The sequence below is a fragment of the Piliocolobus tephrosceles genome, chromosome 17 (genome assembly GCF_002776525.5).
Source record: "Piliocolobus tephrosceles isolate RC106 chromosome 17, ASM277652v3, whole genome shotgun sequence".
NCBI classification, from domain to species: domain Eukaryota; kingdom Metazoa; phylum Chordata; class Mammalia; order Primates; family Cercopithecidae; genus Piliocolobus; species Piliocolobus tephrosceles.
This window is the reverse complement of record NC_045450.1, coordinates 32,377,708-32,395,231: the sequence shown is the minus strand read 5'-3', so window position 1 is coordinate 32,395,231 and position 17,524 is coordinate 32,377,708. Positions and strand designations below refer to the sequence as shown.

The window sequence follows — 17,524 nt, the reverse complement described above, 5'->3', positions numbered from 1 at the left end:
AGTGCAGAGACAATTGGATATTCAAATGCAAAAGAATGAAGCTGGACCTTTTCCTCACACCATATATAAATATCAACTCAAAATAGATCCAAGAGTTAAATGTAAGAGTTAAAACAATAAAACTGTTAGAAGAAATTAAGGAGTAAGTCTTTGTGACTGATTTAGACAAAACTATGACATCATAACAAAAGTGACAAAAGAAGAGATAAATTGGAGTTCATCAAAATTGTAACTTTTATGTGCCACAAAAGATCCATCAAGAAAGTGAAATAACAGCCCAAAGAATGGTGAGAAAATATTCACAAATCAGGTATCTTCTAAGGGATTTAAACCTAGAAGATGCAAAACACTCATAACAACACAATAATAAAAATAAAAAAAACCCAATTAAAAAATAGCCGCAGTGTCTCCATAGGCATTTCTCCAAAGGAGATACACAAATTACCAATAAGCACATGAAAAAATGCTCAACATTAGTCATTTGGGAAATGCTAACCAAAACCACAATGAGGTATCACTTTATATCTATTAGGAAGGCTACAATTGAAAAAGGAAAATAGGTAAGAACAAGTGTTGGCAAAGATGTAGAGAAATAGAAACCCTCACATAGTGTTGATGGGAAAGCAAAATGATACAGCAGCTTTGGAAAACAGTCTGTAAGTTGCTCAAAATGTTAAATGAAAGAGTTAGCATAGACCCAGCAATTACATGCCTAGGTATACACCGAAGAGAAATGAAAAATATGTCAAACAATAATTTTATATAAAGTCTATAGCAGCATTATTCATAATAGCTAAGAAGTGAAAACAACCCAAATGTTCATTTGCTGATGATATAGGTAAATAAAATGTAATGTATACATACAATGGAATATTGTTCCACCATAAAAAGAATGAATCGCTGAAACATGCTACAACATGGATAAACCTTGAAAATATTATGTTAAGTGAAAGAAGCCAGACACAAAAGTCCACATTATCAGTTTCGAGTTAAATGAAATGTCCCAAATAGGCAAATCTATAGAATTAGAGAGTAGGCTAGCCATTGCCTAGTGCTAGGTGAAAGGGTAAAGTGATGAGAGGGAAATGAGGAGTGACTGCTACTAGGCATGAGGTTTTTTGGCAGGGAGATGATGAAAACATTGTAAAACTGATTGCAGTGATGATTGCACAACTCTATAAACATATCAAAAATCACTGAATTGTAAACTTTAAATAAGTAAAATATATGGTATGTAAATCATATCTCAATGAAGCTATTTTAAAAATAATAGGAAAGAAGTCAGTTAGATTTCTTTCAGAAAAATCAGAAAAATAAAGGAAGGAAATCAGTTTGTTAAGAAGCAGTGTTTCCTGATACAAAATTCTAAAACAGATTTCTGAGAAGGGGCATTTTTTTTTTTTTTGTATGGGGCACTGACCAACATGAAGGCAACATCCTCAATTGCTGTTGCACTGTAAAAATGGAAGCCCTTTTAACATGGTAGTTTCTTATGGCAACTTTTGATAAAATCCAAGGATATAACATGGACAGAAATTTAGAATGAAAGGCAGTGGGGAGGAAGGCACTAAGTCTGTGGTTCTCTGCTGTCTTCTGTTGTAACACACTTGAAGCATACCCATCAGCACCAGAGACTCACTCACTACAGCAGGATTTCTCCATGGGCCTAGAAGAGTATATGCGGGGGAGAGGTGGTGGTGGTAGGAAAAGCCCCTGAAATGCAATTCTGCAAAATCTCCTTGGAGTGCAAGTTGTCAGTTATCTACACAAATTTACAGTGAACATATTTTCCAACCCAGCAAGTCTGCATCTATAAAGTTATCTTAGTAATGCTCACACATGTGCAAATTAATTGATAAAAAACAAACAAAAAAATCCAACTTCTAAAGTGAGTCGGCACACTTCTTCATTTTTACTGCATGTAAGCTATAAAAGATGCTTATTTCATTCTTGATCTTTGGCTCTATGCTGATCACTTAAAAACAATACTATGCTGAGTTTTGTATAAATGTACCTGTGTATAATATTTACTAAAAAGATAACAGTTCATTTTCCATAGCTTTTTATATATTGCTTTTAGGTAGTGAATATGACAGAGCAGGGAATCAATGGTTATAAATTTCTTTGCAGGTTTAGGAATATTTCTACATTAGATTTCTATCCTGGGGTACCTTCCAGGCACATCTGCATTGTTATTTGAGACAAAATCACCAAAGGATTTTAGTGACTCTTGGAAGATCTTTTCAATAATAATTAAAGTAGTATTAATAGTACAATAACAAGAAGAAGGAGGAAGAGCAGCAGCAGAGCCTGCCAGAGCCACCTCGGCCTCTGCAGCAGCAGCAATACCTACACAGTTATTAAGCTCCAGGCATTGTTTTAAGTATTTCACATATATTCATTCATTAATTCTCACAACAACCTTATCACTTTACAGATGATGAACCAGAGGCATCTGAGTGTTTAGGCAACTTTCTTGTGGTTGGTATACAGCAAAGCTGAGACACAGTCAGTTGGCTTCCAGAGTCTGGGCTCTTAATCACATAGTAATCCTGCCCTTTAAGAACACTGACATTCTACACTACATAGGTGAAAATAATACCAGAAGGAGGATGAAATAAAAAAAACTATTTAGACATGTTACATTTTTCCTATCTAAATCAGGTTGCATAATACCAATGTTCTCCTTTCTCTCTGAAAAAAAATATACTTTTTAAAAATTTAAACCAAATCAATAAAAGAAGCAGATATTGACATATAATTTTAATGTATTAATTTCAGTTTAGCTCATGATACAGGGTTGATTAACACACTGATATTCTAAATAAGCAGTAAATTATTTCCCTATCTCAATTATATGATCACCGAGATGTAAAAAAATTTCTAAAACCAACAAGTTTTCACTGTCATGCTATAGAAATTAAATTCTATCTTTATTACAGTATTTTGTTATTTATAAATAGTGACAGATAAATTAAGAAACCTTATATCATTGTAAAGCATAAATGCTAATCTATTAAAAGTGGTAAGAATCAAATGGTTAACCAAGTCTTTCGAAAGCTTATTTCTTTGCATTTCCTTCATATTTCTCTCTTTGTGCCACACTTCTATACCTAGACTGATGTTCCCACTTACACCACGTGCTCATCTATAACCTCATAGACTGTATGCTTCTTATACATGACGCCCAGTACCTAGCACAGCCGCCAGCACCTAGTAGGCACTCAATACACTTACTAAGCAGAATAATAAATTAGTGGGTTAGCAAATACAGAAACGCTAATTGCCGTAATCATTACTTTAATTTCCATAATGGTATAAAAGTGACAAATACCATTAAAAGGTCAAGTTTATGGGCATATTTTTTCCCCACTGCATTGATTTTTATTATTCAGGAGGCAAAAATAGAGGTCTTTATTGTTCCAATTCAATGAAACTGGTTTTCTGGTGAAGAGTGACAATCCTGAAAGAACTTATATCCAACAAACTACAGAATATTCAAAATGAAAATAAAAGAGCGAGGGTAAGAGATCAATGGCTTTCTACATTTACAATATAGCACCACACCTCCAAGATAATCAAGAATTTCTATAAAATAGAGATATCTGTCTTTAAATCCTTAGAAAATAGAAATTAAGTTAATTAATTTTTTTTTCACAGAACGTTTATAAAATATACCCTGGGCTTACCTCAAGCAAAAATTGTCCAGCATAAAAAGAAAATATTAAGAAAAATCTGTTTCTTTAATGAAACAATAATTTAAAGAAAATTTAACAGAGCAAATATTTTTTATCATGACACAAAAATTACATAGGACATACTAAAATAGGCTCAGCAGATATTTATAGGGTAAAATTATGTACTTTAAAGCCTAGCTGATTCTCAGCTATGGTGACACATATTAGTAACACATGAATTATGAAATGAGCTATTTGGAGAAAAAGAAAATGCAGATCCTTAACCTCATATTAGAGCAAAAAATTCCAAATATGTATGTGTGTGTGTGCCTGTGTGTGTGTGTGTTTCTGTGTGTGTGTATGAATTTTACTCAACCGATTAACAACGATGGATTTTCTAAAATTAAATGGTAAACTCCACAGCAAAAATTAAATAGGAAAACACTGGTAGATCTGAGTGTGTAAAGATTTTAAGTTCTGCTCATGAAAATATAGCAAAAGCAAAATTTAAAGACAAACAAACTAGGAAAATATCAGAGAGGTTTTATACACTTAATAAAACATTCATGTAGACTGATAAGAAAAACCATAAAACCAAGATTAAATGGGCAAAAAAAAATTACTAGACAATTCACAGAAGAGTGACTAAGAAATATGTTTCTAACAGTCAGAATGTAAATGAAAACAAGACTCAATTTATTATCTTATTAGATTAGCAATGCTTTTGTTTTTAATAGGAATATTTAATGCCACAGAGGTTACAGGTGACACAAGCACCCTGTAGACTCCTGAATAAATCAACAAACTCTGTTACTCATGAGCTCTGTAACCTTGGGTGAGTTGTTAAACTCTTGTGGGCCTAAGTTTCCTCACCTACGCCACATAGTACCCATCTCAAAGAGATGTTAGGAAGATTACTTAGGATGATGTTTGTAAAAGGCAGAGCACAGAATGTGACATATTTTAAGGCAGGTATTATATTAGTGTTTCTGAAAATCAGTGTGACAAACATGTAAGAAAAGCCCTCTCAGAGTCTATTACTACTCTCATATTCAACTTTACTAATATATGTAAGGATGAGAATAATGTCTACGCAAATTTTCTAGCACTTGTACTAATTCAATAAAAACATTTTAGCTTTAAGAAAGTCAGTTATCGGCCGGGCGCAGTGGCTCACGTCTGTAATCCCAGCACTTTGGGAGGCCAAGGCGGGCAGATTGCCTGAGCTCAGGAGTTTGAGACCAGCCTGGGCAACATGGTGAAACCCCGTCTCTACTAAAAATACAAAAAATTAGCCAGGCGTGGTGGCGTGCACCTGTAGTCCCAGCTACTCGGGAGGCTGAGGCAGAAGGATTGCTTGAACCCTGGAGGCAGAGATTGCAGTGAGCTGAGATAGCGCGACTGCACTCCAGCCTGGGTGACACAGTGAGACTCCGTTTCCAAAAAAAAAAAAAAAAAAAAAAAAAAAGGAAAGTCAGTTATTTATACATGAAGCTAAAGAAAGAAAGTCTTCCCAGGTGAAGCCTTTAAAGTAATACTACATATGCTTCAAGATGTTTATAATGCCTGCTGCACAGAAATCCCACTTTAGGTCACTAGCCATCACATGGGTAACATGAGAAAGATAATGAAAATATTCTTGAAGTTTCCTAAAGTGCAACAACTGGGAAATCTCTTAGCAACCAACGTGTAAAAATATACCTGTACATTCTTATCTATTCATTTTATCTTGAACTGAGAGTAACAAAACCACGTGCTATCCTGAAGAGTCAACTGTATTTGAAGACAACAGACCAAAGAAAATCAAGACCTCAGTTTCTTATGTCCTTATATACACTAGGGGACACTTGACCAATGATTTTAAGTTTAAAAAGCATTAGATTTCCAGGTTTAATCTATAGCTTTTATATTTGAGATCAATTAGACAAGAAATGTCATGAATAAAATCAAATGCAAAAGGGCTTATTTTTGTGACAAACACTGGAATTAGGAAGTAGTATGTCAGAATAATTAGGTTGCCCTTAGAGAGAGACAGGCAGAAGTATTTCCTATAACTCTTGTTAGTGAGCTACTGGATATCCATAGTCACTATCAAAGAGTAGGCCTCTATAAATAGAAGCAGAGATCAACAAGTAGGAACAGAAAGGGGAAGAACCATTTAAACATGTATTTGTCCCACAGTAAATGCTTTATGTGTATTTCCTTACCAGCTAATCCTTATAACATAAAAATAAAGAAATTAATGTTCGGGGAAGTTAAGAAAACTCGAATCACACAGGTAGTAAGTGGCAGATCTTACATTCAAACCCAAAAAAAAAAGAAAAAAAAAGGAAAGAGAAGCTAGAGAGGGAGAAAGTAGAAGAAAAAGATGATAATGTCAGAGAAATAATTCATAACCCCACGGTTACAAGTTTGCTGGGTGTTAATAATCATTTAAAATACAATTTCTACAGGAAAATAAATTGGCTTCCAAACAATGACTTACCAAAGAACTTTGGGAACCCAAGAAATTAAGTTGTGAACTTTGTATATACATAACACTTTGGAAATTTTAAAGTACTTCTATATCTATTTTATCACTTTAAAAGTAGCTTGTTAGTGTTCCAAAGAAATTAAGTAATACCCATCCCCAAAAGTAAAAGATCCTGCCACGTGTCGTGATCTGTGCCTGTAGTCCCAACTACTCAGGAGGCTGAGGTAGGAGGATCACTTGAGCCCAGGAGTTTGGGGCTCCATTGAGCTATGATCGTACCACTGCACTCCAGCCTAGGTGACAGAGTGAAACCCTCTTGTCTCTTAAAAAAAATTCTGTTGTGAGATTCAAGCAAATTTTCATTAAGTTGAGTATTCTGGGAGTTTGTGTATATTGGAGAGAAAGTTGTAGTTAACTAAAATTGCTTAATATTCAAGTTTACCAAGAGAATATATCTTGTTTTAACCATTAATGTTTATTAATATTTTCAAAATGTCCACCCTAAAAATTATTGTATTCACCTGCCTTAAATTATACAGTATGTAAAGTTATAATCTTTAATGAGCCGGGATCATGTAGTAGTACCTGAATGAAGATCATCACTATGAATGTCTGATGTACAGGATAAGAAAAGTTAGTTGCGCATATGGAAAAGACAAGCTGAAGTCTAGAAGTCAGATTTTTTTTTTTTTTTTTTTTAATTTTGAGATGGAGTCTTGCTCTGTCACCCAGGCTGGAGTGCAGTGGCACGATCTTGGTTCACTGCAACTTCCGCCGCCCAGGTTCAAGCGATTCTCCTGGACTACAGGTGCGTGCCATCACGCCTGGCTAATATTTTGTATTTTTAGTAGAGATGGGGTTTCACTGTGTTAGCCAGGATGGTCTTGATCTCCTGACCTCATGATCTGCCTGCCTCGGCCTCCCAAAGTTCTGGGATTACAGGCGTGAGCCACCACACCTGGCCCTAGAAGTCAGATTTTTAAAAGCTGATATGTTAGTATCTCTTTTTAGGACATACTGAATAAGAACACATATTAAAGTTATATAATGGCCTTTATAATGGTTTTCTAATGGTTTTAGAGTAATGTTATCATTAACTTTATATTTCTTTAGTTTTCTGAATCTCAAAAAAAAAAATTGCAATCCAAACATCAAGATTTTCAAGCAATTTTTTAATCCTTTTTTTGAGACAGGGTCTCACTCTATCACCCAGGCTAGAGTGCAGTGGTGCAATCACTGCTCACCACAACCTTAACCTCCAGGGCTCAGGTGATCCTCTGGCCTCAGCCTCCTGAGTAGCTGGGACTACAGCCATGCACCACCATGCCTGGCGGGCAGATTGCCTGAGCTCAGGAGTTCGAGACCAGGCTGGGCAACATGGTGAAACCCTGTATCTACTAAAAATACAAAAAATTAGCCAGGTGTGGCAGCGTGCACCTGTAGTCCCAGCTTCTAGGGAGGCTAGTTGCGAACTCCTGGGCTCAAGCAATCTGCGTGCCTCAGCCTCCCCAAATGCTGGGACACAGGCGTGAGCCACTGCACCCAGCCTCAAGTGATTTTTAATGCAATAAATCAGTCATGTGATGATGCATAAAGATGTCCCATGAGATTACAATACTGTATCTTCACTATACCTTTTCTATGTTTAAATATGTCAGGTACACAGATACTTACCATTGTGTTACAACTGTCCATAGTACTCAGTACAGTAACATGTTCTACAAGTTTGTAGTCTAGGAGCAATTGGCTATATCATATAGGCTAGGTATGTCGTAGGCTAAAAATCACCTAATGACACAATTCTCAGAATATAGCCCTATCATTAAGCAATGAATGGCTGTACTTTTAAGGTTATTTGTTTTTGCAAAGAGCTCAAAAAGGTACTTGGATTTCTTTAGACTGGTCTTACATGAATGGTTTCTAAACTTTCAAATTTGAATAACAGTTGAAGGTACAACTAATGATCATTTTATTCTAAGACATGTCAATGTATCTTAAGATATGTCTTAGGGGGTTTAAAGTATACATGTTTATAATATATTTACCAGTTATATAGAAAATATTGATTTTCTAAAAGTATAAATTTCATAAGAGAAAAGGAAATACTGTGAATAATGAACTTATTTTTTAAGAGCACAGTGGGGAGTTCAGGCCTTGGTTCAGGATATAGCATACTGTGTCTTTTCTTTAACAATTGAACAGAAGTCACAGTTTTGTTATATAATTATTTAGTTAGGCATACATAAAGCAAAATATTATTAGACTTCATTGAGATACAAACTGGCCTGAATTAGTGAAAGTCACATACTATAGAGTATTTTTAAAGATTCACTATTATATTATTTTCATGTAAAAACAGTAACCACAATTAGCTGCCCACAAAAGGTTGTCAAGCAGATATCCAACTGAGGCTCCTTTAATAAATAAAGACGATTTAAGTAAATGTTGTATCTGGAATCTAAACGAAAATCCATAGAAGTCTGATGGTTCTTAGGGGTAGTATACAATAGTTAAGGGCAACTAAATGATTCAGTCTTCTGAGATGTTATTCGTCTTAACCAGTGAGCTGTTAATCAGATGACACAAAGCTAGGCTAGACTACTAATGAATATGCAATATTTCTTTTTTTCAGCTGGAGATAAGTATGTGGTTTCATAGTATGCAACATACCTTCTGCATGTTCTTGCTGCCTTTTCAGAAGATCAGCAGGGAAAAGAGAAACTGACTTTCTTTAATGGTAGCCCTGCAGTATTTCTTATTCTTTTTGGTCAAGAAACAGAAATGGAGGCATGACCTGTACTATTTCTGTTCACTCTGGTCTTAATATAAGAAAATACTATCTTCACTCAAGACCTGTCTACATTCAACACATTTATTTTGGAAACTTCGATGCTTTTTTACTGATACTATTGTCATTCTTTTTCTTTTTTTAAAGCTCAATTTGCTTATGTAGGGTGTGGTCAATTCCACCTTCTCAATTCACTAGCCTTGTCAATTTTATCTAGAGGCTTTGCTCAAACAACATTCTTTATAGTTGCACTAAACCCAGTCTGGATATACGGCAAAAAGCAGGATGAAGAAGGTTTTAATTTCATATCCCAGATCCCAGGTTCCAGTTTTCAGCCTCAGAATCACAGAAAAAATTCCTCATGCTCATTTGTAATTTTCAAATGTAGTACATAAAAACTTTTAAAATTTTTAAAAACTTTAAAAAAATTCTAATATCAAAATTCTTATCCTTACATAAGTTAACTAGTCCTCTACTAAAACATGTTTTACTTAACTGTATCAACAAAGCTTCTTTGTAATTATGCTAGTGAGATGGAAATAACAATCTAACCAGAGATAACTTTCCCAACTTGGGTTGATTATAAGAAAACTATTTCATGTGCCTTTCCCCCTACTTTGGAAATTCTAAAAGCAAAGCCTATATAAATAATATCAACACCTTGTCAAAAAGCTGTCCCTTTAAAGGAGGAAGAAAATGTTTCTTCATGTTCTTAAATTAGCATTAGGTATATATAGAGACCCAGAAAATAGAGTTAGGAAAGGAGCAAACTGAAAACAGCATTAACTTAGTTTTCACTTATTTGGTTAGCTTCTGCCTGCTCTTACATATCATTTACGTAAAGCTCAAATTGGAAATCTGTCCTGTGAAATATTCTTCCCTAATGGAATATTTTTTAAAAACTGAAGATGATTACTCTTATGGCACAAATTTATTAGAACTTATGCAGTAAAGCTAGAAACAACAAAAATCGTAACAGTATTTTATACAGTAGGCAGTTCTTTTAGTGCAGGTACAGTATTTACAGTTAGCCTATTTCATAATCTTTTTGCCATAAAGGAATTCTGACTCTAAAGTGATAGCCTTTTTGATGTAAATGCTAATAACATTTAAAATTTGAACAAGGAATGTTGCAGGAAGATGCATAATGCTTTCCCTGTGTTTATCAAATTTGTCTTCATTTCAAAGCGTCCAAGAGTGCTATGATTCAGCTCAAGTTGTAGAAGATGAAAATTAATTCTTCAAAGAATAATGAATAACGGCCCTATTAAGCCTCCAACTAAAATTGCCAATATGTATTTATTAGACAGAAGAGAACTTTGAGATGACCAATACCCTTTGGCAAGTGGTTTACTAAAGGTATGACGAAGCATGACTGTTACTGTTTTCTTAAGTCAGAATTTTTAATATATCATATAAAAGTAACTCAAAGTTTCTATAATCTTCTGCAGGAAACCCATATAGTAAGCCAAATGCAGCCCCCTAAATGATCACAAATGGTACCCATATCTATTGCGCTTTCTTCCCAGAAACCGTCCATCATCATTCAGTGAAATAGATATATTAATATACCACTAGATACTAAGAAACTCCCCAAAGACCTCCTAAGAGCATGAAACACCACCCAAATCCAACATAAACATCAGCAAAGGCATATTTATTTCTAATAGTTTAATAACAAGGAAAAAAATTCCATTCCCAATCTTCTCCACTTACCCAGGAGTTTTGCGATGATATAAAGTGCTTGTCCCCAAAGAAACAGTTTTCCATCACGGCCACAGTTGCTAGGAAATCGTTTTTGACTACCGGGGTTATTTTTTTCATATTCTACAAAGTCAGCTGGCACATAATAGTACTTTGGTACAACAGGATATCCTATGGAGTTAAAAAATACATATTTAAAATATAACAAATCTGTATTAGTCCACTCAGATGCTACTAATAAAGATATACCCAAGACTGGGTAATTTATAAAGGAAAGAGTTTTAATGGCCTCAGAGTTCCACATGGCTGGGGAGGCCTCACAGTCATGGTGAAAGGTGAAGGAAGAGCAAAGGTATGTTTTACACGGTGGCAGGCAAGAGGGCTTATGCATTTATAAAACCATCAAATCTCCTGAGACTTACTCACTACTATGAGAACAGTATGGGGGAAACTGCCCCCATGATTCAATCATCTCCACCTGGCCCCACCCTTGACACACGGGAATTACTATAATTCAAGGTGAGCTTTGGGTGGGGACACAGCCAAGCCATATCAAAATTAGTGTCTTTCCCAAAAGTTCCCTTCAAGACACTGTAATGATTAGAAAGCAGGGAGGAAGACTTGTTGTGCAGGAGGCAACAGATTTGATAAGCTATAGAAAGCCGGATATTCTGGTTCCTTTCAGATATTGCCAGTGAAAATTATGGAGGAAAAAATTGACTTTAAAACACTAATTCAACAGCAGATTGTTATGCTTTGGCTAACAATGAGTACATAATCTCCCTCAACAACATTTAATTTTAATACCTCTAAATGAATCAACAAATACACAGTATACAAATATTTAGAGCCATAGAGGAAGCTATTTTTAATAGGATTAGTCTACAGAAGCTCACATATGAGATACTGTGTAATCTTAAATGAAGAATTATAACTCTGAGCCGTTGCTAGAGCAAAGAAATCCCCATTTAAGCATTAAGCCCATTATCTACCATTCAATATCACTGAAGAGAAAAAGCCATCCCCCCGTGACCATTTAAAAATGGATTGGTAGGAACTAAAATTATTATTTAAGAGTAGAATATTTGTGGATGATAAAATGGGAAAATAATCAACAACCTATGTAGGATGCTACAGAAGACTTTTTGCAATATTAGCCCACAGTAAACTTAATTTTTCTAATGAAATTGCACAGATTTCCCTGAAATTTTGCTTCCTTACGTATCAATCAACAATATTTGTGTCTAAAATCAGTTAAGAAGGTCTATGATATAGAGATAATACTTTGAACATCACTCTCTGAACACGATGAAACCTGAAGCGAGGTACATTAAACTGCTACACCTTAATGCATCAATGATCTAACACTAAACATTAAAAGATCTGCTTCAAAGGATTTCAAATATTACATGCATTACAAAATTTAATGCATTATTTCTCACACTGGACAAGTGATTATTTGTAGCATAAAGACAAAATGAACTTTTAAAAATTAATATTCACTTTGAAATCAATGTTTATCCATAAACATTTCACAACTTTTAACATTACAAGCATGTTAGTGAGCATATGATATGAAGTATTTACTCTGAGATATCTCTGGAAAACCCCAAAGAATATCACAAATTTCATGTGAGATAGGAATGGGGCTCAGTGCTGTGATTGTCAGTACTTTCAAGCCCCAAAGACATCTAGAACATCTCATTTGGAATTCCTTTGAAAATTGGTTTTCCAGTTATACAGAAAATTCAGTTATGTTTTTTGACGGTCCCTGCTGGTGTTTGACTGAAACCAATATACCCTTACTCCTAAGACTGGGCCTTCTGACCATTTCCAAAATATTAAATCCATCCTCAAAGGATGATGTTTTAGCACCATGGCAGATGTTCAAAATACAATGCTAAGGACCCTAGAAAAAACTCTAAAGAGGAGGCCAGAATATTCTCAGCAATTCTAGTACCTTTAGACAAGGGCAGAACTTCTCCAGGTAGCCCTCCACGGTGGGGCACTCACCTGACTACAGCATTTTTAGTGACCTGGATAAAAACTAGTCACTTTCTATTATTGTCACACTATACAGAGTAATAGAGTTACATAGTAAATAACAGATGGACGAACTCAGTCCACCTGACAAACTATTTTGGAATGACTATAGCCATGCCCACCTAGATTCATCTCCATCTTTCTCTTGCTTAATCTTCTTTCTGCTTTCATTTCAGGGATCACTCATTTTTTCAATTTAATATAAATTATTGTGTTTTACAAAGGACTCATTTATACATTTTAAATAAACATTAAGGAAATGTTGGTAGGAAGAATTTCTTAAAAAGACAACTATACCTTCTGTGGTCTGATGAAGTACTGGAGTCAAAAGATCCTGATATTCCTGTACTTGCTTAGGATTGCCTCTAAAAACTCCTAAAATATAAAATCCAATAGCAGCTGAGCTTAATAAGGATCTCAAAAATTTTACCTTAGAAAAAATATATTAGGCCAGTTACAATTATTTTGGTAATTTTCCATGCGAATGGTAAAATTAAAATTGAAAAAAAGTAATGCAAATCTGTGTGATATTTTTCCAAGAAATTGGTTTTAGAAAGTCACATTAGCATTTAGAATTGAAAATTGAATTTTAATTGAATTTTCCCTATTCCTAAGTATAAATGTTACACACACTCACATTATCAAGGATTACAGTATTAATGATTTCTACTAATAAAAATTTTTCTATGTAAATATGAATAATATATATGGTATCATTTTTTAAATGCTTCCAAGTTTTTTTTAATTCTTTAAATGATTTAGCATTCACTCAGAAAGCAAAAGAGTCGCATATATAAATGCAGGGCAATTAACATCACTGAAGTGCAGTCTGTTTTTCTAGCTGAAAAGAGTCATATTTCACTTCTGCTCTTCTTTAAACCACTTAAATCCTATAGCTTAAATTTCAGGAAAAAGCTTACTTACCATCAATCATCATATAAAGGAAAAATATGGGAAATTCACATTCAATGCCATCAAATAGCTAAAACAGAAAATAAAACATTAAATTTTTCACTGACAGTTAAATTATTATTATTATTTTGAGACAAGATCTCACTCTGTGGCCCAGGGTGGAGTGCAGTGGCACAATCATGGCTCTCTGCAGCCTTGTCCTACTGGGCTCAAGGGATCCTTTTTCCTGCCTCAGCCTCCCAAGTGGCTGGGACTATAGACTCACACCACCGTATCTGGCTATCTCTCTCTGTCTCTCTCTCTTTCTTTCTTTTTTCTCAGAGATATGGTCTCCTCCCTGTGTTGCCCAGGCTGGTCAAACTCCTGGTCTCAAGAGATCCTCTTATCTCGGTCTCCGAAAGTGCTGGGATTACAGGCATTATAGGCATGACCTACTGTGCCCAGCCACTAACAATTAAATTAGAAGAACTATAGTTAGGTGATATGTCAAAGATTTGCTTATAGCAATAAATTGAACTGATTTTCTAAGCAGTTTCCTTGTTCTTTTTTTTTTTTTTTAATTTCCTCACGTCTTATTATTCAAAAGCTCACTCATTCAGTCCATCAAACTTCAGTCCTTCAATAAATATTTACTGAATACTTACTGATGCCTGGAACCAAAAAGACAGAGAACTTCCCTCAGAGGCTCACAGTCTAATAGGGAGGCCAGCATGTAAATAAACAACTACTATGCAGTAGGAAATATCTACACATGGTATGTCAGGTTCATAGGGAGTGGAACACCTGAGTCTGCCTTGGAGTCAGGGAATGTTTATAGGAAAGGAGATGTTTCAGCTACTGCTGGATGGACTTCACTGGGGAGATGAGCTAAAGTAACTCAAGGCAAAGGAAATAATAGTTACAAACCACAGATGCATAGAAGCACAAAGTATGTTAAAGAATCTACCAGCAATTCAGTATTTCTGGAATAAGCAAGGATGAAGTAGTGAAAACTGAAAACCCTACAGATAGGCCAGGCCAGCCAGATCAGGAAGGGCCTTGCAGGTCATGCTAAGTGGCTAAGACTTTGGTCTGGAAATAAAAGAGAACCACAGGTGAATACTCAGCAGGATCAGATTTACTCATTATATTTACCTGCTAGACTGAGCAGCTGGTAATACTGAAGAGCGTTGTAGGGCAAGAAACAGGACTAGCTGGAATTCTGCTGGAGCAAAATCCAAAGGGAAAAGATGACAACCTAAACTGAGGTTTCTTAACTTCGGCACTACTAACATTGTGGCCAAATAATTCTTTGTTTTTGAGTTGTCCTGTGTGGTGCAGGAATGTTTAGTAGTATCCCTAGTATCTGCCTTCCAGATGTCAGTAGTACCTACCATATTGTGACAACCCAAAATGTCTGCAGACATTGTCAAAAGTCTCCTGGGAGGCAAAATCACCCCAGATCCAGTAGCCTAAACCAGGGAGTAATAGAGAGGAAGAAACAGAATTTTAGGATTTTTAGGAGGCTAAATCTGCCAGCCTTGTTGATTGACAAAGGTAGATGGGTGAAAGGAAGTGCCTAGAATGACTTCCTTCTAGGTATAGGGCTTGGGCATAGGAGTGGAAGCTGAATACAGGCAGACTGTAAGACACCTAAGCGAGGATGTCCACAAGGCAGCTGCATACAGGGGGTGGGCACTTGAGGAGAGGTATGAGTTAGGGATGGAGATCTGTGGTTAACAGCTATAGCTGAAGCTGGGAGTTCACAGCCAGAATGAAGAGAGGCTAGGACTGTGGATGGACCCTAGGAGAAGTACAATGTTTAAGAGGGGGCAGAAGAAGAGGAACCTGCAAAGGAGAATAAGAAGTAAGTGAGAGAAGTGGAGAATAAAGAATGGGGTCACAGCCAATGGAGAATGTTCCAACAAAGAAGACTCAGCAAAGACACTCAAATGCCAAGAAGTTCTGTGAAATGAGATCACAAAAGCATCCACTCCGACTCAGTAATGTAAGCGGATTGAAGCCAGCACAGCTACTGGGGAGTGCTGGGAAGTAAGCCAGTTTGTAGGGGGAAAGAGTAAGCGGGATGTAAGCAAGGAGACACCAAGTAGAGGCCATGCTTTTCAGATGTGTGGCACAAAGAGAAAGAGGATGGAGGTGGACAGGGAAAGGGTTGAGGAAGGGTTTTGTTTGGTTTCTTAATGATAAACATCAATGTGCTTAATGAGGAAAAAAGCTAATTTAAGTTGGGGAACCAAGACAGAGAAGGTAGAAATGGGGAAGATGAGGAGAAAAAAGAAAGAGAAATAGATATCCTTTTATCACAGAAGAAAACAAGTGAGAGTGTCAAGAAAGTAAAAGAGAATAGGATGGGGTATACACAGGATGGGTTAGCCTTAGAAAGAACAGAGAGCTCCTTCTGTGAGGCAAGAGAGACAGAGGGAAGTATGGATGAAGGAAAGACACAGTGGAGGAGGCCATGCAGAAATGAAAGGCTATCAAGTAGAAAATAAAAAGGAAAGTCTGCAAACTTGAGTACAAATAGGAAAAAGCTGGAAAAGCTTTCATAGGGAGTTCCTGGCAGAGTCAGATAGCAGGACTGACAAGAACTGACAGCAATGATGAGGGTGAGCCAAGACAGATCTCCTGACTGTGGGGCAGCTCCTACCCATAGTGCTGTGGCTTTCCTTGGTGGTGCTCAGCAGAAGGTGCAGAAAACTTGCTGGACAGATCCAAAGTTGGAAGTGTGCAAGGTGGCAGTTAGTTGCAGGTGGTCCAATTCAAATGTAAGTGCTGTAAATATTGGCACAGAAAATGTATTAAATAGGAAAGAAACATTTGAAGGTGTTTAAGAGATAAATGGATCTTTTGGTCCAACCTAACAGATTGTAACACTGCCAACACTGCTGAAAATTTCAAAAGTGCACACAATAAAATGGTTTCCAAGTGATAGTCAACTGTGAAATTAAATAAAATAAAGCTGGGTGTGGTGGTGTATGCCTGTACTCCCAGCTACTTGGGAGGCTGAGGGAGGAGAATCACTTGAGCCCTGGAGTTCCAGTACAGCCTGGGCAACCTAGTGGGATCTGGTCTCTATTTAAGAAAAAAAAAAAAAAGAAGAAGTTAAATAAAATGATAAATAGCTTGTCTAGTTTTTCTGCAAAAGTATATGTTAAATTTTAAAACAGTACGTTAATTGCCAAACAACTTAAAAGGTACAATGTTGCCTACACATTTTCTATATACAGATTCCTAGGGACCTTACCTACCTTCAGTGAGTGAGCCAATTATGCCCATGCATACACAATATCTTTCAGCCGGGCACAGTGGCTCACGCCTGTAATCCCAGCACTTTGGGAGGCCGAGGAGGGCAGATCATTTTAGGTCAGAAGTTCAAGACCAGCGTGGCCAACATGGTGAAACCCCAACTCTATTAAAAATACAAAATAATTAGCTGGGCATTGTGGCAAGTGCCTGTAATCCCAGCTACTCAGGAGGCTGAGGCAGGAGAACTGCTTGAACCCGGGAGGTGGAGGTCATGCCACTGCTCTCCAGCCTGGGCAACAGAGCAAGACTCCATCTCAAAAGGAAAGAAACAAAAAAAACAAAATACCTTTCAATACACTATGTTAAAGCAAAGTCCTCAGCAATGTGCACGACTTCTTACTTTTTTGGGGTGCTATTTTCTAGATGGCTTAAAAGCAGCTAGTATAAAACTAGATATAGTGGTATGTATGTTTTGAAATACAAAACATTTTAAAACTAAATATTTAGAGGACTATATTTTAAAAGAAAGTGTCTAAATGAAACAGATAAAGGAAGATGGAATGGCCTATCAGTTTTAATAAAAGAATTTGCTTAAAAGATTGAAAGAAATATTGCAAACAGATATTTAATATTATAGAAGACAAACAGTATGGATCAGGCAAGCAGAGGACTGAAAACGCA

At 36.1% G+C, this 17,524-nt stretch overlaps 1 protein-coding gene across 1 annotated transcript in view; it reads right to left on the bottom strand.

Moving 5' to 3' along the window:
* PHKB (phosphorylase kinase regulatory subunit beta) overlaps positions 1-17,524 on the bottom strand; it is a 218,480-nt gene that overhangs the window by 78,896 nt on the left and 122,060 nt on the right. Inside the window, exons 11-13 of the mRNA XM_031934443.1 lie at positions 13,610-13,667; positions 12,983-13,060; positions 10,655-10,813 (exon numbers count right to left, since the gene is read on the bottom strand). Coding sequence (XP_031790303.1) covers positions 10,655-10,813; positions 12,983-13,060; positions 13,610-13,667 — 295 coding nt within the window. The remainder of the gene's footprint in view (positions 1-10,654; positions 10,814-12,982; positions 13,061-13,609; positions 13,668-17,524) is intronic.